The following is a 24466-nucleotide window of genomic DNA, read 5'->3' as shown; positions in this document are numbered from 1 at the left end:
CAAACACTGCCTATATAGGACAGTGAAAGAAAGTTGCAAACGAGTTTAAAGGCGACGGGTAGAGCTATCAGACACTTGCTGTGAAACTGCAGGCTGCTTATACAATGGTGTTCTCGGTCAATTGCTAGGTTCTATAGCGAGTCACTGCCAAAAAAAAATCTCATTTAGAGTTTGAACTGCACGAAATCCCTTAATGAAATCTCTTAGAACGTTTTGAATTTTGTTTGGAGTTAGACACAAGAAACAAATCTTTTGTGTCTTCTTAAGTCACTGAACTTTCATAAGTGCTCCTTTATATGATATTTCCCTTGAGAAGACTTTAGAATTGCGATGCAGTGAGCAGGGTTTAATCTTCAGGGTACAATGGACAGGATACTCTGAGGGAGCACGCGATGTTTTTTCCCAGCATCGTATGACAAGCCGAGATGTTTGATAAACTGTTGCAGCTGGCCATGCCGCCATCCTTTGCCAGTATTTCCACAGCTTTTGATACTTGGTGGCGCCAGACCATATTTAGCTAACATCTCCTGTCTCCTGTCTCCTGTAGGTGGCCGTCGAGACTCTTCCTCCAGTGTTCTTGTCCGAGCCTCTTTCTTCGCCTGAACTCTGTTGTTCCTCGTATTTCTGGCACAAAGAGCTCTCCACCACTAGTGTCTTCAGTCTTTGATCCCTGTTATACCTAGCACATAAGGCTAATGTCGTCTGAAGACATTGATGTTGGATGTTCTTGGGCTTCTGCAGCCAAGCCATCAATGATCCCTGAGTCGTAAACGATGAGTCGCCGGCGGATTGGCAGACGCTGGTGGCTGGTGGATGTAAGAACGCACATCTTAAAGGACAAAGCCTTTTGTTTATCGATGACATTTCCAAATAGCCTTTTCCACGTGAGTTCTGAGACAAAATGAGTTAAGAGCAGAGACATAGACTATTTCCTTATTGTTAGGCCATTGACCCCAACAACTGGATTCGTAAGGTTCGCTTCCCAGGGCAACCGCGCCATTCCATTGCAACTTTAACAACTGTAACACGTCGCATATAAGAATGAAAAACAGTAAACAAGTTTATAAACTTTATAAAACAGGAGCATACTCTTTTCCACACATACATAATGATATTACATCAACTGTTCCCTATCGGTCGTCGTTTTAGTCCATAAATATAACAACATATTGTAAACGCTAGTTATTAGTTAAAATATTTTTTGTACATTGCGGCAGGTAGTTCTATATTTTCAGGTAACAATATTAGCCTCAGATGATTGGTGATGTGTGCACAAATAAAAAGTGTATTTCACTATCTTATAATACTTTCTTTAGAAGCTAGCATCTTTCTTCTAATACCACGTTTTCTAAGAACATTTTTTTCGAGAAAATAAGCAAAAAAAAAAAAACTTTACAAAAGTCTGTAAATGCAACATATTTTTTATGCCAGAGGTACTGTAGGGCCAGAGAGGAGTGAACATGGTGGGCTACTGTCTTCTCTAAATCCCCCTTGCCTGTCATGTAGAAAAACAGGTCGACTCACACTCGTCCTCGTCAGCTGAATGATGATGATGATGGTGATGATGATGTGTAATAATAATAATAATTAAAAAATGCAAACTTTGTACAGTGCCTACTCACACTCCTAATGAGCATGCCCTTGGCGCTTAAGAACAAGAACGAATCATGGACAGAATAAGAGGGACAGGAACACAAACAAATAACATATGAACTTTAGAAGAATAAACAGCAATACTAACAAAGAATAAAATCAAATACAGAAAACACAAAGAGGAACCAAATAACAAAAACAAGAGCTGAGAGTAGCATGATATTGAAAAAGAAAGGGTGTGAAAAAGGACTAGCATTATGGGAAAGGTTGTTAGTAGTAAAGATGTCCTGAGGTAAAGAAACAAAGTCATATTCGCGGATCTGGGTATCGCATTGTGACTTCGAAAAATAAATCTTTTTCTGAGTTCCCATTATGTCATAGGAAAACGATTTACTCTCGTTCCTTAAGTACGGTGCCAGGTGATAAAACAAAATAAACTGCCAATATCAGACTGGGGAAGACTATTGCATGGCTTGACTGTGTGTATGTGTGAATATGTCAAGCGTGTTGTATGCCCCTTGACGGTACAAAAGTTTTTTGTGTCTTTATATTTATTATCACATTATCGCTACCAGAGATTTTTCTCCTCCAGATGCAGGGGCGTTAATACCGTGGAAGCATTCAAGGGGCGTAATACCATGACAGGCGGTGATAATCGTTTTGATCACTTCTGCGCAAAAGCTAAGGTCGAGAACTCTGCTGATCAGAGGTAATGAAGAGTTATTGGACTTGGCCACCATCAAGCAAAGGTCTTATTGTGAGGTGGCCTCATAAAGAAGGAGGTCAAGTGCGAGTTATTTCGCCAGAGGCGTAGTTACTCAGTCTGTGTTGCGTATTAGCATCACCCCCGATTTAGCCACTTCCTTGATGAGACAGAGATGAAAGATTTCAGTGTTCATGGAACAGTATTGAGATAGAAAAGCATAAAGCGGGTACTCGTGTGTGTGTGTGCGTTTTGCATACAGCATTTTGATCATGCATGGGTGCATGCGCGTGTGGGTGGTGCTACCGTTATTGGAGGCTAGAAATCCTTTTCAGTAAAGCGTTATGAAAGATATTCTTTGTAAGAAAGTGGTTTTACAATGACTCTGACCTTTGGCCGCCATACGTGACTTCATTTACAGTGCTTATAGTGATTGTCTCCCCAGTTTAGTCTCTTAAACCTAGCAACCTGAAAAGAATGCCTCTCAGAAAAGAATATTAAAACACCTCTCAAAATAGAATGATTAAAGCAACCTCCATTCCCTAATCCCCCGTCCATCAGAACTGAGGTATACTGAGCTCGACGATGATTGACTTATTTTTGCATTTACATCTCAGCTCTCTTCGCAATGTTCTTCTACATCACTGAATGGGGTCGAAATTTATGTTGGAGGCGACTGGTAGATACTGTATGTGTCGACTGAGATACTGCACTACAAAATAAACTACCACTCATTGGAATATCTTCTTTTACTAATCAAATTATAAAGAAGAGAAATTTCCCGGCAGTCGAGTCCATTCCATATTTCTGAAATCTTCACAGAATCAATCTCACGCGAAGACTTTATGAATAGCACATTTTTTTTTAAAAAAAAGACAAATGTTCCTCACATGATCTTTAATAGGTTAACTCAATAAAGTTTAATAGATTACTCAAGATAAGTAAAGTAACTGGAAATTTCACCAAAGCAGAAAGTGTTACTACAGTTATCCAAATTTCCTTCACTCTGGCAGCGGCGTAGGGAGATGGTCAGCCTTCGAGGGGCTGACAGTGAGAGATGTTCACATTCTCGCCTCCACAATATCTTTTTATGAGGGAATGGTTGTCCCTTTGCCCTTACTCCTCTGTTTCCTACCCACCATCTGGTGTTGATAACACAGTTAACGTGTCAAATGGAGGTCGGGGCCTCTGGCTGCTACAGAAAGTAAAGGGACGCCACTCCGAGGCAAACGAGATTTGTGTAGACTAAAGTTATCGTTCTTTGTACACAGTTCCCTGGCCATTGTGCACACTGACTGCCAACAAAATTCCCGCAGCTCCTCATCTGTCGCCAGGTTCCAGTGCTGGAGGGGATCGCGTCCCGCCATCGACGCTTATGTCTTCCATAGCAACACTTCCGTTCCTATGGACGCCGGGCGTTTTTTCCGTCCGAGGCCGCACATTGATAATGGTTCTCCTCTCAGACCAGGGCGCTCTTCTCCTGCGGAGCATTTCCTCCCTTAGAAGCAGGACGACACCAGCGACGAGGGCGGCAAAGAGGAGGACGCTGAGCCCCATGAGAAAGTAGTGCATGGTGGTGTACCGCGGCGAGGAGGGCTGCGGGTCTTCCCCTGAAATCATCGATGGATGGGCAATAGGGGATAGTAAGAAGTAGAAAAGGAGAGGCTGTGCAATAAATATTTCAGATCGTCTATTAAATTATAAAAATCATAACATTTATATAATCAAATATAAAATCAAATAAATAATATAAAATATATATAATTTACATGATAAAATAACTGAAATTTTAAAATAAGTAGGAAACACACACACACACAATGTTAAAACTGACCAAGGCATGGTGAGGTAGACAAAGTGACAGCAAGAACCACCGAAGTGCGCATGTCTACAGGTCTGACTGCTGTCACTCGCGCCGGTAAGACATTGCCTGCAACATCACATCAGATGGATAGTCAGAGATAGTCACTTGAATACACGTCTATCTTAATGGCAGTCAGATATATCACGATATTATAAAATGACGGAAATTTGATTATTACATCTCACATCACTTACAGTCCCACATATGAGTGACTTCGTTTTGTTTGTGTGTTTTCTAAGGAATAGACCCTGACTGGTTTTGCTTGAAAAAAACGTTTGGATGGCTCACCACTGTGTACTCGTACTTTTCATGAACTGTAGAATTTTTTTTTTCATTTTATCAAACTGCTGAGTTCTTTGACTTCAACATTGAAGAGCTAAGTGGCAATGTGTTCCTGGTGACTTTTATGACATTCCGAGTTGTAAGATCGCTTGCAAGCAGGGTCTGTATAGTTGTGTAGTTTGTTGAATGGTATGCCTGTTCGCCTGCCTCTCGTGTATGTCTGTCTGTGTGTCTGTCTGTGTGTCTGTCTGTTCCACACGCGCAAGCTGTCGTCTCAACACAATAGTCGCGCAGAAATCTCACAGTTCTAGCTGTGTTAAACCAAGTGGCCAAATGCAATGTGCATACTTACCATATAATATAATACAAACCGTATATTACTCCGCTGATAATTGTACAACACTTACAAATGTAGTTTACTCTTGACTCACCTACCTGCCTCACTCACTCACTGTCGCAGAAGAGATGGCGCCCATGTTTATCTACGAATGTTTCACGGACATCTAAAGATAGTGTGAAATATCAATGCCACGTTGCAGCAAAACAGGAAAGATATAAATAATTCACCACTCGTCATATTGTTGGGGCTGGCACACACCGGGTGGAAAGAAGAGACTGTTCTGTGATTAAGTATGAATTTCATTTCCGGTTGTAAGACATCTCACAAGGTGAACTTGATGCCAGGCTCCTAACGGCAAGACACAAGAGAGAAGCTGCCATCTCCTACAATGGAGGATGAACTTGCTGACAACAACTGATAGCTGAAGTGAAAAGACCAATAAAAACTCAAATCTTGAGAATTAAACTGTAAGATACCAGCCAGTATGGAGAATGAGCTCACACAGGTATTGCACGAATACTAGAGAAAAAAAGATGATAGCGTTAAAGGAAACGTCTTGCGTAGTAATTTCTAAATTTAAAGCAAAAGTAGTGCGATACTTACAAATGTTACAAAACCAGCCTGTCACTCGTGCAGCGGACCTTCGTAAATACAAGGTCTCTCGGACATCAAAGGAAGAGAGCCGGCAGCAGGCGCAAGAAATCGACTTGACCAAGTTAGCGGGACCTGGCCACTGAAATCATCAAACAGACCGCCATGGCGTGCACGGCTGTGTCGAGGGCCATAAATGACAGGCTCTCGAGATTGTTTAACGCCCCCATACACTGTGTTCTCCTCCTATTGATTCCTGTTCAATCCCATGTCCACTCAGCTAAGAGGTCAATGCAGTGATTTGGTTATTGATGGCAATGTCAAGGTCAGTGAGTAGGATTAGTATGTCGCTCTCTCTGTCTCTCTCTCTCTCCCACTTTGACCTCAAAGCAACTGACAGGGTTAGACACCATACCCGAGACTATACAGATGGGTGTACTCATGATGTTATAGTGACAGTTGCCTCTCCCTCTTCCTGCCTCCTCCAATGCGTGCCTAGGACGACAGTTGCGACATGACAGTGGTCACGTGACCAAAACCAGACACCTGATTGCGGCAAGGACTGACTACTGCATGGCAATCAGCCAGGATATGTAAACTTTGAACTTCCGTGTTATTCTTGTGTTCTGTCCACGACAGTCATCTCCTGGAGTTAATGTTGGGAATTTTAGTGCATGCAGGCACCAACGCATGCGCACAAACAGCACACAGACAAACACGCATGCGTAAACACGCAAGAGAAATGTCGAGCTTACCTTCAGCTCCTAGTCTGACTTTTAGTTTGACGACACATTACAGGTGTATCTGATATGTAAACACGACTGAGATGGCTGTTCAACGGTTTGATAACCTCTCGGTTTCCCTCCCGCTCCCCCCTCCAGCTGATAAAGTCCTGGGGTGCAGCACTCGGCGCACTGCGCTGCTCGATGGCGGCGACAAGCGACACGCCACGTGCTGACAACTCACCCTGTCGCTTAGAGGGGATAGAATTACATTCGTGGGGGGGAATGTATCTAATGGGTTTTTTTCGGAAACACTAGTAATCTTTTTGTTCTCTAATGGCGTGCATATATTTCGAGTGGGTCTTAAATATAATTAACTGGAAATGATTAATAAATAATAATTAAATAGGATGATAGTGGAGGACAACACACAGGTCTGCTCTACCAGGGAACGCGCTTTTTCACCCACTGGATAAGCAATAAACTGTGAAGGGAGATGTTGGCCAATCACTGTATACCTCCTTGTCTCTCTCTCTCCACCGTATAACAAACGTCTGTAATGCATTGCATCCACTCGCGCGCACACTCGCACATACACGCACGTGCGAGCGGGTACACAAACCTAACACCCGCGCAGCCACGAGCACACCCTTAGCAACCCCAGGAAAAGTTATTAGTCATTCATCAAGTTCGATCGACATTCGACCTAATGGTTGTTAAGCTGATAGGCTTCTTTGTGCGACACAAGCAAACCTCGTCTGTCGCTCGTTACAGGTTCTCAGGTGCGCGCATGCACAAAGACTAACAGACTGTAACGAGAGTAAGTTGACATTACACCTTCAGTAATGGCAGCACAGTAGATGGAGAAGGAAAACTGCAGATGGTAAGTGAAAGAACATTAACTGAAAATATTTAATATTGTCGTTTGAATTAGGTTTTGTACATAGCTACTGTATTCACCAATACTAGACCGACCGTTCTCTTTAACAAGTTTTAAAAATTCAACGTGAAAAAATCACACACAAGGTACATCTTCCAACAGTCACAATTTTTTAAACGGCTTATTTGTTGTCCACCTTTACAATAATCGCAATAATAACAGCAGTACTTGAAATTAATCATTTTATTATTGTGTCACGGACTGTGTCACAGCTAAACATGGCGTGGAAATGGCAAAGAAACACTTACCTGATATACTCCATTGCTGCATACATGTGCTTTCTCCTGACGATCGTTGGAATGTCCAGCTCCTCTTGGAGGAAAGGGGGCAACGGACGATAGTCTGAGGCAAGAGGGACTTCTGGCTTTCTGTAGTTGGTGGCCAAACGCCTCGGTGCATGAGTGTGGTTCCGCTAATTTCAGCAAAATGTCTGGTGAGTATAATATTATTTCAGTGACACACCAGGTTGCTGAAGACTTTTTAAGACTCAGGGCCAGGTGAAAATGTCCATAATGTACAGTCGTTAACAATGTCTATGCTCATCTTCTGTCAGTTGTCCAGACAATGATCAGAAAATCGCTATAATTGTCTATCTAAAAACCGATTTAAAATATCTGATGCATCCCCAGACACTTCATCCCCGACAACACTCAAGAACTATTTTCATATCATATTGTTTTAACTAAGTAGATGTTCAAATGATGTTGAAGTTAAAAGCAATTTCAATTAAATTTTTCGCTGACTTCATAATTTTTATAGTTAAGGATTTAGTTTGAAAGTGTCTGATGAAGTGTCTGTCGTCGTGTCTGGGAACCGTCGTGCAATAAGACTTGCCCTGAGGTAAATGTACATTTTGAACTCCACCATAGCCGTGCTTGAAGCAAGCATCGTGCTGTGTCTGGGGTCTGTCGCGCTCCTCTTCACGGTGGTGCCAGTGGCAATATTCCTCCAGCTCAAGGACAGCAAACGGGAGGACATCGTCCTCTTCACAATATTTGGGCTTTTTATAGGTAAAACTATCTCCGTCTCTGATTTTCTGTTTAAACCGTGTACCTGCCTGCCTCGCTGCTTGTCTGTCTACGTTTGTGAGTGTGTCTATGTATATGTGTCTGTGTATGAGGGTATGTCTGTCTGTTCATGTGGATTTGTTTCACGTCTTTGTATGAAACTTTCGCTAGTCACACTCTGCAACACCACTCGAATAATATTAAGCAGAATATCCAGTTGAAAAATAAACAAATAAACATACCAAACGGCCTTTCAGCACTCACTCCATAAAGTCAGAAGGTGCGCGCGCATACAAACATTCATAGTGAAATGCAATATTTATTTATTATCTCGCCTTTATCTGACTAACCTGTAATAACAATGTTTTTCTGTTACCCATGGCAGCTGTACTGGGTGTCATCGGAGCCATCTTGTACGCAGTGGATGACGGGGGAGGTGGAGGGGGGACCTGTCGTGGGGGTTCGCCATGTTCGTGACAGGACTAGGGGGCGCCCTCGTCTGCTTCCTGCTGCTGTGCATCTTGTCGTGTGCTGCGCCGTCACGGAGCCGCAGGAAAGTGAAGCCGCACAAAACCTGAAGCTACGGGACTAGATGTCACTATGACGTCATAAGCTACGGGACTAGATGTCACTATGACGTCATAAGCTGCGGGACTAGATGTCAGTATGACCTCATTAAAAAAAAAGCCGTTATTGTGACGTCGTCAAAACGTGACTGTGACGTAGAGAATCAGATTTGAATAAATACAAGTGGCTTAAATCTCTGTTTATCTTCCTTGATTTGGATGTCAATCGCGGCTTGTGGGAGGCTTGTGCAAAGAGTTATGGGATGGGAGATAATACAAGTTTGAAAACAAATTATGTGCTGGAACTCTAGCTCTTTCTCCTTTCCCTTTCTTTTTTTCATCTCTCTCTCTCTCTTTCTCTCTTTGCTATTTATTATTGGTTGCTTGCCAAGATTTCAAAATAACAACATTAATTTGGCAGCCTGTTATCTGACTCTGCTACATGCATCTAGAACTTTTCGGTTATTAATGATAGAATAACAAGTTGAAAGAAGCTGATAAAAGTTTCCACTTTTCAATGAGTGAATGGACATGCGCAGATAAGACACAATACTTGCGATAGGGTAAGTCACGCACAGAACCCATGGGGCGATAACTCGATGTATTGCAGGGGCTGCCGTACGTATGACGTGTCGCCTTTTCCAGAAGGTGTAAGGCTGAGTAGAAGCATTATGCCAACTTTACTAACAGTGAATAACATAAAAAACAGAGTGATCTGAGGGATCGGTGGAAATGTCATTGCACCATGGTGGTTATCTCCTCTTGGAGAACTGCGATTTTAGCGACAACTCCTGCTGTTGCTCGTGTGGTGGCAGGATTGTTGTACACCACATGTCGTCATAATATGTAGAGAATACTATAAGATTTTGCCCATCACAGGTAGCTGTAAACTAAGACCACGATGAGCTGCCGTACATGCTGCAGATGTTGGCGGATGAACCTGTTCTACGTGTGGATCAGCCTGGCGGCACTGGTCTCCATGGTTGTTGTTGTCGTGGCTCTGGTGTCACCAGCTTGGCTCGAAGGACGCTACGGGGACAAGGATAATCTGAAGATAGGGCTGCTGGAGTTCTGTCGCCAGGGCGATGACAGTTGTGGTCCCAATGTGCTGGTTGTCCAAGACGGTAATTTAAAACAAAAATAAGTGAATGTTAGAGAGAGAGTGTGTGTGTGTGTTTTGTATGCGCGCTCTGAAAGTGGTCCCTAACATACTGGATGTGATTTTTCAGATTTATTGGAATGTCTGACAATGTTTGTTCGTTTCTATTACAAAACATGTAACTGATGTCCATATCTCTAGTTCTGTGACAGCTGGCTCAGTTCTACTTGTTTCCTCACTAACATTGTCAAATGTGTTCAGTTTAATTCTGCTGTTGTATGTGAAAACAGTTCTCAATACCAGAAGTTATTCAGCTGATAACTAAAAATTATTCTGCTTAACATTCTGTTCGTTTCTTGCATTTACCCTCTGCGTTCTCTCTCTCTCTCCATCTTTGTTCACAAACCGCACCATTTATTTATCAGAAATTTTCTTCCTTGGATGTGAGAGTAGGGGTTTGAGGTGTGATTGATAAGATAGCTTTTAAATTTAAAATTTTCCTTTTAATTGACACTACGCTCGAAAAATACATTGCCTGAAGAACACTGACCTGGAAATGACCTACGTGTCATCGTTACCGCCTCAGCCACGTGATTCACGCCATTTTTGTTGGAAGTTTTCATGAATTATGATTGCAGCACTTGTGATTAATGAGATAAAAGCATCTCCGCATAATTTAAACGTGTGATCAAAAGTATAGAAATTGTTGAGTAGGAAGATCATGTTCACACTAGGGTCAGTCGTGGTCATTTTATCACAATATCCGCCATGGGCAGCGACATCCAGACCAGTTTTCAGCTCAGTCAAGTATCACAATGCCACAACCACGGTCACATTACTCCATATATAACTTCTGGTCATGCTTTTTAAAGCATATTCTCCAAGGGTCATGTCCTCCTGTATGTCCTGACAGGGTGGGGCGATGCTGTCCGAGTGACGGGCGTGCTGGCGGCAGTCATCCTCTTCACGCTGTTTGTTCTTGGTGTCCTACTCCATGCCCTGGACGATGACCTGCTCTACACCTTGCCACTGCTTATACTCGGGCTGCTGTCGGGTAGGGAGCTTGGAGAAGGAGAGAATGAGAAATATCACAGAATATAAATATGGAAAGAAAGAAAGAAGAAAGAAAGGAAGGGGTAGGAAGGAAAAGTAGTAGATGATGGTGGGTTGGGTGGTGGTTTGATATGTATATTACAATAAAAATTTGATGAAAGTTTCAAAATCAAAGTTGTGTTGCGGCAACTAGAATAATTATTCACGGACTTTTCATTCAACCAAATTGTTGTTTTCTTCTGTCTTTACTTTCTACAAGAGACAACAGTAATTAATCTTCTCTGCAATGTTCAGTTTAGTCAGCCGCTTGTGAAGCCGGTCTCTAACAAAATCAACAATTTGATCGGCGTTCTGGTCAGTTCCTGTCCAATGAATGATGATGTGTGTAAACCGCACATAACACACCTTGCTCCCTCCATTGTGTTTGTCCTTCTCACCTGGATGTGTATGTTTGCAGGTACACTGGGCGTCATAGCTGCCATTATCTTCGGCATCGAGTGGACATCCCCTGAGTCTGTCATGAAAGCTTTGTCAGCAGACTTTTCCTGGGGCTACGGGCTGTTTGTAGGGGGCAACGCCGTTACCTTGACTCTCTTTATAGTGCTGTGCATCCTGGGTAAGGACCTGCGGGTCAGCCAGGTAAAGCCGCACATTACGAGGACCCGGTGATCACTGCAAGTGATTTGTTTTCCCTTCACAGTCACATCACCCAGTGTCTATTTGTAAAGCTTTGATCAAGTGTGGCCTCTATGAATGAATTGTCTTTTTATGTATTGTACAGTGTGTGTGTGCTTGTGCACGTGCCAGGTGTCCATGTTTCTCTCTGGTCACTGCATGAGCATTCTCTTCAAGCACACGTTTAATAGTGTATTTGTTATAGATTTGTTTTTAGGCTAAATCTTGAAAGTTCTAGCAGGAAATTTATTTCTTTGCTTTTTCCCACAGCAAAGAATTAATGGACTTAAATACACATTTTCAATTTATTTCATATTAATACTCTGAAGGATTTTTTTTGTAAAACTCTTGTGAACAATTCTGCACTTGAAGCAGCACAGGTGATGCCAAAATCAACAATGTGACAGTGACAAAATACTTTGCTGGATTCATGAGAATTGCCTGGCCGTCACAGTGCTGATCGAGTGTTATGAGCAGGTTAACTGCATTTATAACAAACAAAAACTTTCGCTGCTAATTATCCGTTCCAAAAGTCTGTGGATCAATTGACTTTATAAGATGGCTATAAAGCTATAGAAGTGTGTTTTTGTAATGTGTGTTTGGCCAGTTTGACACTTTGGATAGTCTCATAGCTCAGTGGCCAGTGTCTCATCCTGTCTAGGACACAGATTTAAAAGGTGGAGGCCAACCTTCTCCTCCACTATCTTTCTTCAGGTACCCACATGAATTGGACAGCTGCTGTTTGGGTAGAGGGAGTTTTACAGCCACAACAGACCTTCAATCAATGGTCCACTGATGCGCAGTCAAGCTGCAAAGCTTCTCTAAATCTGATTCATCAATAGATTAGGCAATGGGAGACTGGAAGAGGGGGTGACATTATCTTGATATCATCTGACTGAGGAAGCATTAAAAAAAATTACCAAATGTTTGTGATGTTAATCTTTCTAAATCAACTTATTTATTTTGTGTCCTCACGCCATCAGATTTCGAGGACTGGAGCTGAAGAGTTAATTAATATCTCTGGATTTATTCCTTTTGAGAACATGAATCAACATGAAGTGTCAAAATCTCCTGTGTACATCAAAGAATATATATATATGGAAAATGCAGACAAAGTCTAGGACAAATTAAGCTGACAGCTTTATTTATATTTCCTATAATGTGCTTTTGTACAGCAAATAAAAGATAATAACACTGTGTGTGTTTTTATTCACGTGAATCTATTTGACATTTACAGGCTTATTGCTTTGTGAGGGTACAAAAATGGCATGAAGAGAATTTAGAAATATTAAAATTACATCAGGAACATTGCATATACATCTGTACAGCATGTGATGAAAAAGATGTACAGACAGGGTAATAACATACAGCTGACCACTGTAAACAAGTTAAAAAAATTATAAGCCCCATCAAGCAACATTTCTTTTGAAACACACATACACAATCTCTACATTTTCCTATTTTTACATTATAACAAATTACATTTAGTCTATGTATAAATCACAATAAGTATACAAAAGCTCTGTATAAAAATAATGAAGTGACTTGTAAATCCCTATTGCTGGTTTCCAAGAAAAAGGTGCTACAAAATGATAAATGAGAAGAACCTATATGATAGTGAGAAAAAAATTGTTACAAAAGTGTAAATACTTTATAAATAATTAATAGGTATTAGAAACAGAAACATTACAGCTGCATCTCAGTTAGGTCATGTCAATGTTCATCACTTTATTTTAAAAAGCAGCTCTAGTTTCAGGTGCACAAATATTTCTTTTGACTCTTTGGCATCTCCAAAAACTCATTAATATGATCTAAAGTCTCAAAGAAAAGAACATTCTTCATGCACTGTTTCTCTACGGTCACTCTTAAATGAAAAATGTCTGTTTCTTTTCAGCGAGAATGCAGTTCAACAATCATTCCATCTTTTGGTCTTAAAATGAGTTCACCCAGGGGCTTTAAGTCCTCTTGCTTCTGGAACGTTGACACAGAAAAGTTTCGGAAAATGGTGGACAAAACCACCTTTTCTTCCATCATGGCAAATTTTTGGCCTGAAAATAAACAGTTATGATTTTCCAGAAAATAATACAAGTCAATATCTTGGTTACTTGTCAGCATTTTCAAGTTTTGTTTGGCTTGTATAATCATCCACATGAATGTGGATCCTAATGAATATTTTCTAAAACATCAGAATATATTTAAACAAATCTTTTGATCACTTTACTAATATTCACTTCTAAAAATGTCTGAAACATTTCATGTTCAGCAAACACTAGGAAGACAAGTGAAAATAATCTGCAACTAAACAAGAACGAAAAGAAAAGAGCAGTGGATACTATAGTCCCCTATTGTTTAGTGTGGCAGTTTTGTGTACTGCCATCTTTGTGACTTTTCCATCAGTCAGCAACAACATCATACATCCTACTTCCATAAGGATAAAAACAGATTGCTGGTGTGGACTCACCAATACAGTTACGGATGCCTGCAGAGAAAGGGATATAAGAAAATGGGTGGCGGTCTGCACTGTTTTCTGGTAGAAACCTGTTGGGGTCAAAACATCAGGATCTGGAAACCAGCGCTTGTCTCGATGAAGTGATGAAATGAATAGCACAACTGTTACATCTTTTGGCACTAGGTATGCTCCTGTACAAAACAAAGAGCAAAGAAACAATGCTGTAAAATCCTACAACATTCAGAGATGTACAACTAATCAATTACATTATTAGAGTGAGCATCTTAGTAAATCTGAGGCAGCTAGCCTTGTCTCTTTTCAATATATTTCAGACAATTATGAAGCATTAAATTTCTGGTCTGAAACATTTGCAAGTGTCAAAAAAACTACCATATTTTTTAGCTTTATCAAAAAGTTTAAAAGCAACTGGTCACCTAAGAATATCAAAAGAAACACTATGAGTAGATTTCAACAATTTCAACACCTAGCATAAGCTTGCCTTCTCAAAGATAGTGTATCTTCTGTTACTTGGTCATAATTATCTCCCCGCAGGAGAATTAGAGACAATTATATATTAACTATATCATACTAATCACCTCTTTTCTTTAAAAAAAAAACGCTCATGCATTTAAAAGCAGTGCTCAATCGTAATCACATATTCAAAAACTTTACTATTAATTAGCCTAGTTTCAAACAACTTGCTAAATTCAAGTCATTTATTATGTCAACACTTCAGCTCCAGCTTAAAAATTTAGACCAAAGCCAAGTGTATGTGTAATTTGATAGTCTGTTGTAGATATCTTTGTGGCTTCGATGTGTCTTCAAGCAGACCAAAAGTCGATCATTGTCTAAGCCTTTTGGGTCACTGCCAGCAATATGCTCACCCAAAAGGCTGAGATTGCATGCACTTAAGGGAGAGAACTTTGTACTTCATGACTGCAAGATCATGTGATGTATGCCCCTGATAACCTTTTCTTGTTAGTCTTGCATAGTTTTTTGAGTAATAAGAATTACTGGCATTTAGAGCATATTTTGGCTGTCAATTTTCAGTTTCTTACCAATCTTCACTTCCTCAGTTGTGGTCCTCGCAACATAAGGGACAGATGGGTACAGTCTGAGCGCCTCCTGGTATGAAATTATACAAAAATGTACATCAGTGCCTTAGGTAATATTGAATAATGTAGTCAACCCAAATCCAAAAAATAAAAAAGATGAACCAAATCAACAATATAGTTCAATTTTCCTTTCGAAGCTGTTGGTGTCCTGGAAGTTGATGCAACTGTTGTGAAAAAAGACTAGAACACATGACAAACATTAACTGTTTTGGTCATTATAGCCATCCTTACCAGAAAAAGGCAATAACAGTATTAGGGAAAACTGCAAGAGGACAATGCATGAATAAATACAAGTACTCTGCAACACTCTTGCACCTGAAAGTTTCATACATTTTATCTTTTGCTTTGCTGCATGTCACTCAATGGTCAATGGACCTTTCAATAAAAAACCCTGGTTGACAAGATCAACACTGTTCTAATGGATAAGAAAAACTATACTTCACATATCTATAAGAGATGTGAGTCTTTCACCGGGACAAACATTTTCTACTGCTAAATCCTCTACTGCAACAATATGTCTTTTAAAGGGATGTGTTCATTGTCATTTGAGACAGAGTGGAACTTAGGTGTGGTTAAACTTTTACCTATTCTACAAGCTACATGAAAATACACCTAACAACCTCCCAAATAATGACCCATTTACCTTAATGCAGCATTCCAGGTACTTCATATTCTTCAGGTCATCAACTGTAGGCATGCGGTTACTGCCATCTGACAGAAAGTTTGACCAACACTTACTTTTAAAAAAGAACATTATGATGTACATTTAAAAACTGCCAGCTCCATTATCATTATCAGGCAAGGGAAAGGCCATTGATAAATGTTTGCTAATGTCTTCAAATTTATTTCCAAAATTAAAATCTGAAGAAAGTAATTTAAAGCCAGTTAGAAATGGAATTTTTCTAATAAGTAGTTTGCAGAGCACAGCAATGAAGTCTGTAAATATGATAAACTAGTAAAACAAGTATTACAAACATAAGTAGGACTTATCAGAAACAAATTTCATATAGTGTACCAAATATTTCATCCAGCTCCTTCTGGACATTGGCCTTTACTTTAGGGTGAGATCCTATCAGGTATAACGCCCAGTTCATAGCAGCTGCAGTAGTGTCATGACCCTGAAATATTACAGAAAGCGTAATGCTTTAAGAAAAGCAACTCAAAAACTAGAAAAATGATGCAAAGATTATAAATAAATTATAAGTAAGGGAGATAAAAAGAAAATGACTGAACTTGAACACAATAGTCATAAAATATAGCATTATGACCCAAAATTAATAACAATTCTGACACACTGAAATGTCTTTCACCTCTGTAGGGTCTGAGCATTTACTTCTAACCTACTTCGGCATTGCAATTATTTTAAAAACCATAAAGTGTTCTAAGGAAGGAAAAGTGGAATAAATTCTCTCAACATTTAAATACCTTGAAATTTATTATATGGTGTCAGGATTGTGTTAAGACATATATTTTTCAACTGTTGTTAAAAGAATACATGCAAGAAATACATGCTTTAGCAATTAGTCCAAGAACATGAGTAAAAACCTTTCACAACAAGGCTGAAAAAAGTTCTTAATATTATTTCTTTAATACAGCTAGGAATGTATGAAACAATGATTGTGGCAAGTGGAATGCTCCTTGAATATGACAGAAAGAGGAGCACAATTACAAGAAAAGTACGGACTGAATCATCACCTCAAACATGAATGTATCGACTTCCTCCTTAATGTCGTTGGTGGACAGCGTCTGATCACTCATGCTCATATACAAAAGCATGTCCAAAAAGGCTAAACGCTTATTTCTGCTTTCAGTGGTGTCATCGAACTTTAGGCATCCCAAAACCTCTTCTGCTTTCTTGGTGTCAAAGGTGCTATGTCTGTCCTTAATCACCTGAAACAGCACAGCAGCAGGTCACTATTTGTGTTTTTTAAGAATTGTCAATAATTTGTGAGAGTGCACCATCAGTTTCTGAGATAATTGTTCACAAATGAGAGACAAGAGAGTTCGTATGTGTGTGTGTGTGTGCATGTTTTTTCCTGGTCATAATTCTGCCTGTGGAGAAGGTTTATTTTGAATAATATTGACTGCATTACAAATGCTCAAAGCTTGTTCATGCAAGTACAGTTAGAACAAACATTTCGTGTTTAGTCATCAAACCATTCACCTTTTGTGTGAACTCATGAAGTATTCTCAGACACTCGTCATGCTCTTGTCCTTGGCCGAATATGTCATACAACACTTTGTTCCAGTGCCAAGGGGTTCGCATCCTCTTCTCTAACAATGAACAGATGCGTATGACAGCACGCACATAGTCGGACTCTTTTGTCTGTGCACTGACATGTTGACCCATGGCAGTCTCTGAGTAAAGAAATTGCACAGTGAAATATTTGCTAGCAAGCTGTCAAACATTATTTCAGGAAAAGTTATACATGTATATCCTTCTCCACAACTAAAATAAAATCTTATGCAGGATGCAAACATTAGATTGTTTAAGTTTATTATCTTCTCATTCACCCTGTCTCCTTCATTAGTGTTGTATAACCATTATGCTGTAAGGCTGAAATGCTGGATGTATTAATTAAGCACTGACCACAGATAATGTCCAGGGCGCACAAGGCAATGTCGGGGAAGATGTTGAAATGCCCCTGATCTTTTTTCTTCTGCAGCTTCTGCAATAGCACCAGTGTCTGACTGTTGAACACCTTCAGGAAGTCCTGCAAGATGCGGAAGTGAAAAGTGGGGGTCAGCATTTTGCGGCGTGATCGCCACTTTTCGCCAGTGCTGCAACGAATAAATAATGTAATGATAAGCAACAGAAAATTTCCAGTAGTTGAGAACATTTGGCCAGTCGCTGTGCCCAACAAAAGTTTCAATCCAAAATATTTCACCAGTAAATGGTGTGGATGTGAGCAATGTTGATAGATATGACTCAACGCCTTTAAGCTTGATGATGATGGTTATGAATTAAACAAGCCTGTCCCTGACTATAAAAACGCCAAAAACAAAAAGGCAGGCAAAAAAAGTAATACAAAATTGAACAAATACAGGAAAAAGGAATGAATCATCAAAAAAAAAAAAACCTATCTAAAATTAATAAAAGAGAGAATAAGAGAGGGGAGGGAGGAGGGGAGAGAGATAATGAGGAAGAAGGGAAGAGAAAGTGGAAGAATAATAATTGACGTGAAAGAAATTAACCAAAGAACTTTTTTTTTACACTGACTTGAAATCTCAAAAAGGTATCAAATGGTACTCAAACTTTCAAGAAGATTATCAGTCAAGAAAGATTTTTAAAACTCTTGCAATTAATTTTAAAGGGTGCTGTAAAGAAAAATGTTGGTCAAGGTTTAACATTGTAGCCGGACTGAACCAGGCTTTCTCACTAGGGCGAACACTGAGGTCCCTAGCACCTGACCAGTCCGGTAACGGTCTTACTCTTTGGTGTTCCAGGAAGAGGACGGAAGTTCTCAAGGTGAATTTTTCTGCTAAAATTATGGCTTTCGTTTGTCGGGTGTGTTATCTAGTCTACATCTCGCGTTGTGTGTCTGCGTGGTTTCTTTTTTTTTTTTTTGACCATCTACTACACACCCGCACATAGTCAACCTTGGAATCCACCAAAGACCTCCTTTTCCCTAAAACAAAAATGTCTTTTCTTCGGTGCGTCGTTCAATTCTGCGGATCTTCAGATGTGTTCTCTGCTGTGTCACAACCACTGACAATACAAATCTCTTTCGCTCTTATAGTGATATGAGTTCATCTATTTCACGACGAGGACATATACCTAGGTACGGACTAACACGCTCATAAAAGTACATACAAAGACAGATATATTTACATTTATTTCTAATACTATTTCTATCCTAGCCTCTCTACCTGGCACACTAAACCTAGCACCTAACTCCCTGGTGTGGGGAAAGAGGGGGTTGAGTGACGTGAGCCGCTTTCCTGCGGGACCAAAGCACCTTGCGGTAGAATGGTACTTCTCTCGTACCCGGGATGGTCAGAACTAGAGTTTTACTGCTCTTCCAAGCAGGACCAGTCGCCTTTCGGTAATAGATGCAAGCACTGTTGTTGTTGTTGCTGCTGCTGCTGCTGCTGCTGCTGCTGCTGCTGCTGCTGTTGTTGCTGATTTTGGAGAAAAGTGCTTCAACCTCGAGGTAATTTCGCACTGTGGAGAGGGGATATGGGGGATGTGGGTGTAGGGAGAAGGAAATCCTGCCACACACACACACATATCTGTATAGACACAGTAATGTGGAATAAAAAGAAAGTACTATCAAGAGTATTTTACAATCTACCACATGCATGTAAATCTTTACCAAGCTCACACTGTACCTTGTCAGTAAGCCTGTACCAAGCCATGGGTGAAGGAAAGCATACTCCGATGACTTGTCCATGTGCTTTGAGCTGTTAAGCAGCACCTGCAACACAGGAATCACTTTGTGACCTGCGGAAAAATCACATGAAACAGATGGCAACCTCTTTGCTTCTGGGAGTAGAATTAGTATTTTAACAGAAATATCCCTTTGTCGTATTATTCCCGGAAGACAACTTCACCTACAACAGACAGGTTACTCAGTCAGTTACATCAAATGGACAAGATCATCATCTGCAACAGGACGATATAATTCTCATTATTTGGAGGAAAATTTTTACTACATGTTAAGGCCTTGGAAAGTCCCTGTTAAAATATTGGTAATTAATTTGCCATGTCAACTGAGGGTTCTTTTCTGAAAGCATATTTTGTATCTATTTGTGTGCATTGAACACTGGCAATATATATATATGTGTGTGTGGCTTATTTAAAGGGTCTCTTATCCGGCATTCAGAAATATCTGTATATATATATATACACACACACATGAATGTTATACTGTTAATTACTGTCTCATTGAAAGTATTTACTTCTGCTGTTTCAGCACGTGTGACTCCAATAACAGGCTTAGAAAGTAGCCACAGCTTGAAAATGCCAGGTTGTCTGTACATTTGTCCCCATTGCATCACTTGTTTATACCATTCTGAAACAAAAGCCATCATTTGCCACAAATCTTTGAAGGAAGATGTACAGCTCAATGTTACACAGTAACTGACATATCGACCACATCAAACACACAAACACAGCATCATCCAATTATTAAATGCAAGTAAAACATTTTCTTAGGTTAACAGCAAATAAGTTTACTTTATGGTGAATTTATAGAATCAGTAAATAATTAGTATAAAAAATTCGTACATATTAAAACATGGAATTAAACTTATCCCAAGGAGAAGTAGTAACAATCCTGCAGTATCCTTGTATACAAGGCGGGGATCAGGCTCCCGGAGGATACAATAAAGGATTGAGAACAACAGACTGCACATTCTTCCCTTGTGGTGTTTATATAGATATTCTTATTAATTTTTATTTAGTTAATGAGACATCAGTTACACATTCTTTGATGAATTGCTGATTTCTAAAATAAAGTTTTTCCCTACTCGCTCTTTCTCTTCCATCTGCAGCTTTTAAAAAAAACACACACACAAAATAAAATAAACCTGAAGCACACAGGCATTAATCTTAAAATCTTTTGGTCACCGTTCCTTCAGTTTCGCTCCCATGAGTATCTGGAACTTTCTGCCCACTGCATGCACTTAATGCACCCATTTTAAAATCTGAGCTTAATAAAATAACACTACTACTACTACTACTACTACTAATAATAATAATAAAACTCCTGTTCTTTGTTTTGGCTTTTTCTTAAGTTTTCCTCCGTTTATTTGTTTGCGATTTACGCACTTCTGTTTTCACTGTGTGTTTGTGTGTGTGTTTACGTGTTTACGTGTTTGTCTCACAGTGCATGCTGGTTATTGACTGCAATTAACGTGTTGTTGCAGGGTCGGGATATAGAACTGTATCAGTTCACTCTATTAATATTATCAATTCACTCTAGAAACCTAAATCTCATTCAACTCTTTGTTTCCCCACCCCTCACTACCCCGTCTCCGATTCTCCCCCTTTCTTTCGATTAAACGACCTTGAATTGAGGAATGCTGGAGGAAAGAAAGAAGGTATTTGCGGTTAGGTGATCAAGTCGTAATCAGTTGGTTCAGGTGCACGGGAGACTTTATCAGACACGCAGTAGGTGTAAGGCAGGTGCTCGGTAAACGTGACTGCGACAAGTGCTGCCATTCCACTCGCACTTTGGCCTCAACTGTTTGTGTGTACACGTCATTCAACGCACACACCATCCAAACACATACACTAACACAAACACACGTGTGAGATCGGTTACATACAAAGATGTTTTTAATCATTATTGCATTTGTTTCACACTGTCACGAGCACATCGCGCTCATGGCTGTTAGAACGGCTTCTCGCAGAAAAGTCTTTGACAGAGAACGGGTCTGCCATTGTCTTGGGAACATCTTCATCGTCGTCATCGTGAAAGATTCAATACAGGAATTGTTTCACCATCATCTCTCAGAGACTGAGTGTGTTCAAAGCAGGCAGAGGTAGCCAGAGGTAGAATCAACTGGCTTACGGAGGTGAAGAAGTGGACTGGTCGTCCTGCTCTCTGTTCCCCAAGACACACGTGTCTTGCCAGTACCCGCGTCTACCCATAATTATGCTCCCCCAGCCTCACCACCCACAATGATTGGCACCACTCGACACGAATGTATGTTGTTAACGAAACCTATCCCTGTCATTTTTCACACCCTCTACACCACCTTTCCGCTAATTGCTACCTCCCTACTCGTCTTTGTACAATCACGATACTCCCAGTGCTTGTCACCACTTGATTCCTCTTTGAGTTTTCTGTATTTGTCTTTTATTCGACGTCAGTACTGTTGTCAGGGCCGGATCTACCATTAGGTGAACCAATGGCCTGCTGTTGTTTTTATTTTAAACGATGAATAATGTTATGAAAAAAAAATAAAATTTTCGCAACACAACATTTGTTGAACACCTTTACATGTCAGCACTCGGGTCGGGTGAGGGGCGAGTGAGGGGCGAGTGAGGGTCGGGTGAGGGACGGCGTTAGTAGATGGGGAAGGAGGTGGTGGGGGAGGACCATGAAATGGACCCCATGCCAGCCTCAACTTCGTCTCTTCTTACGTAAGTGGAAGAAGTTCTTCACTTAGGCATAGGAAACAGCTGAATTCAGGGACAACAATGTCTTACTTTTTTGCTGTTTCTTTTCTTATGCTCAATACTTTTTCACTTACGAACTTTGAACCAGAGGCTGCTCAGCTAATATCACTAGCACTGTCAATTTACAAGAGCATTTTATAGTTTAAGAAACAAATATCAAGGAAGAATGAGTTGAAGTTAAATAATATTTCTATTCTTCTTGTTTGTTTTTTTTTGTTTGTTTTTTTTTTTTATTAACTGTCACAAGCCTGTTCTCTCGTCAGGTCGGTATACAAAAGTTATACTACTGGGGATGGAGACTTGACGCCCTTTGGTTTTGTACTTACTGTTGTGGTTCATGGTCATGAATGCCTTTCTTATTTATTCATTCAATTAATATTATTTCTGTTCAATGGGTGTATTGCACTTATTTAGCTGTCAAATTGAAATGTTTATTTATTCTGATTTATTTGTATTATCTAAAAGTGCATATATTTGTTTGAACGGATAGCTTGTTGTTTTAGTGGTAGAATATTTGAAATTAGCTACTAAGGATTAATGCGTATTAGAGCTAACATACTTCTCTAGTTTTCAACAAACTCTATCTCGTGCGCATCAGGCAGGACACCACAGCGGGAATGTTTTAACAGCACCGGACACCGGTGATTTACAGCTTTAGAAACTTTGCATTGGTAGCATCTCGAAGTCTCTCCGCTGTACCGCCACGCCCACCTGTCAGGTAGAACTCTCGGGATGAGAAAATGCGGAGAAGGTGGTAGAAAGCTTGGTATCAGGGTGGTCTAGATGCTTGCAGTTGTGATAGCTCGAGTTTTAGACCAAAGAGCAAAACAAGACAAGAGGAAGGTGCTACATCAGTGTGCAATCGACGTGTGGCCCCTCCATGAAGCCCTCTAAACGAGTGTTTAAAATATCATCTACTCATTCATCTAGGCCAGACCTCGAGGCATGCAAGTATCCGCCTGTGCATGATGCACACCTGCTGTTGACAAACAAGTGAATGGATCCGTAACAGTAACAATCACTCTTGTTGCGGTATGTATAGGTGGGAGGGTAAATGAAAAACACCCGAGTGGATAAGCTTGCCACTGTTATTGTGGAAGGAGGGAATGTCACACGAGATGCACCTGTGACTCTGTCACCTAAATAGTTCATATCGGATCGATTGGCAGTGACGCTTGACTTGTCGAGTAACTGCTGAACGTTTTGGCTGCGCGTGTGCTCGCGAATCTGAGTACTGAGACAGACCACGACACTCATTACTGGTACTATTTAAACTTAGGTTTATAGTTTAAGTTTTAAGCTAAGAAATGAGAGTTAAGTCTAAACATATCATTATTTCAATAATTTTGTTTATAACTGGTTCACTTTTGGGGGAAAGAAGGAGGCATGCAGTGTTTGCTTTTCGCCTAGAGCGCAGCACAGGCCTGACTGCTGTTTATCCTTCCGTCGTTCATACGTTGTTTGTTCTTTTGTCCCTCGTATGTTGTCCATGTCTCCTTTGTCTTACGAGCACGCTCCTTACGCGTGTGAGTGTGCACAATACAAATCTTGCGTTTATCATTATTAACACAACGACACTGAGGTCTCAAATTCTTTGCCAGAGGACCTGTATGTATCCATTCACTTCTGGGTGGACAGAGTTTCGCAGTCACTAGATCGACCATCGATCGTTCTCCACAACTATACATGCTGTAATTAATGACTGGCGTACACGCTTTCCTCATCGTGCATAAAGATAATGTTTCATATTTCTATTACCTTTCCTGCTATACCCTTTCCCCCTTTTCCAGTTCAAATAAGTCGTCAGAATTATGGAAGGTCTGGGGATTGCAGCACATTATTTCGTGCCACTAACTACCCCCAACCCAAAATACACGCTCCATTCTGTAAAATTTCTTAATTTTTTTTTTTTTTCGATTAATGTCATGCACTACTGCGGTTAATGAGAATTTGAAGCAGAAATTGCAATGCTACTGTTACCTGGTCCACTGGTCATCTGAAGTGCATTTCCAAGAAGTGGAATCGTTGGCGGCCCTGGTATTTTGTTGATCTGACGTCGCAATTTGACAGTTTGGTAAAGCCATCGTAGAAGAACGCCGACCAGTGCAACTAAGCCAAGCACGCCTACAGACAGAGCCATGACTGTACTTGGCTGCACCGACAGACGCGCGGCCACACTTGTCTACTTCCAAGTTTCCCACGACCATTATATAGGCCTGCTACGGTGCACATGCACTGAGAGAGTTCTCTCGCCGACGGGATCCGTGTTCTCTCTCGTGCACTCTCCCGTGCACTCTTCCTGCTCCTTTCACATTCGCGCGAAAAAGTCGGGCGCCGC

The 24466-nt window shown here is 40.5% G+C and overlaps 3 protein-coding genes across 3 annotated transcripts; 1 reads left to right on the top strand and 2 right to left on the bottom strand.

Annotated features, from left to right (window-relative positions):
* Positions 1–3178: 3178 nt before the first annotated feature.
* LOC112561424 lies at positions 3179–8452 on the bottom strand. The gene is made up of 6 exons (XM_025233914.1): positions 8419–8452; positions 7870–8019; positions 7284–7465; positions 5386–5515; positions 4131–4226; positions 3179–3906 (listed from the first exon to the last, which is right to left on the bottom strand). Exons 1-6 carry the CDS (start codon positions 8450–8452, stop codon positions 3617–3619), a joined length of 882 nt encoding a protein of 293 aa, XP_025089699.1. The 3' UTR covers positions 3179–3616.
* A 356-nt stretch (positions 8453–8808) lies between these two features.
* LOC112556973 lies at positions 8809–12413 on the top strand. The gene is made up of 3 exons (XM_025226541.1): positions 8809–9732; positions 10621–10761; positions 11218–12413. Exons 1-3 carry the CDS (start codon positions 9510–9512, stop codon positions 11427–11429), a joined length of 576 nt encoding a protein of 191 aa, XP_025082326.1. The 5' UTR covers positions 8809–9509; the 3' UTR covers positions 11430–12413.
* A 151-nt stretch (positions 12414–12564) lies between these two features.
* LOC112556660 (cytochrome P450 4V2-like) lies at positions 12565–24422 on the bottom strand. Its single transcript, XM_025225906.1, is given in 12 exon segments — positions 12565–13483; positions 13897–13986; positions 13989–14075; positions 14943–15009; positions 15643–15710; positions 16015–16117; positions 16695–16889; positions 17164–17357; positions 17590–17780; positions 19332–19417; positions 19902–20014; positions 24109–24422. Coding segments are annotated over 12 exon segments (1512 nt in total). The 5' UTR covers positions 24269–24422; the 3' UTR covers positions 12565–13325.
* Positions 24423–24466: the final 44 nt, after the last annotated feature.

The sequence above is a fragment of the Pomacea canaliculata genome, linkage group LG1, assembly GCF_003073045.1.
Source record: "Pomacea canaliculata isolate SZHN2017 linkage group LG1, ASM307304v1, whole genome shotgun sequence".
Lineage (NCBI taxonomy): Eukaryota > Metazoa > Mollusca > Gastropoda > Architaenioglossa > Ampullariidae > Pomacea > Pomacea canaliculata.
The sequence above is the reverse complement of the archived record's forward strand: the minus strand, read 5'-3'. Positions and strand labels throughout refer to the sequence as shown.

Bases quoted from the DNA above. Each gene is read 5' to 3' on its own strand.
- LOC112561424 (XM_025233914.1), bottom strand. From the start codon at position 8,452: ATGGCTCCGATGACACCCAGTACAGCTGCCATGG. The intron at 8,020-8,418 runs GTAACAGAAAAA...AATATTGTGAAG, and splicing joins ACCCAGTACAGCTGCCATGG to AGGACGATGTCCTCCCGTTT. The intron at 7,466-7,869 runs GCAAGTCTTATT...TATACTCACCAG, and splicing joins AAATGTACATTTACCTCAGG to ACATTTTGCTGAAATTAGCG.
- LOC112556973 (XM_025226541.1), top strand. From the start codon at position 9,510: ATGAGCTGCCGTACATGCTGCAGATGTTGGCGGATGAACCTGTTCTAC. The intron at 9,733-10,620 runs GTAATTTAAAAC...ATGTCCTGACAG, and splicing joins TGTGCTGGTTGTCCAAGACG to GGTGGGGCGATGCTGTCCGA. The intron at 10,762-11,217 runs GTAGGGAGCTTG...GTATGTTTGCAG, and splicing joins TATACTCGGGCTGCTGTCGG to GTACACTGGGCGTCATAGCT.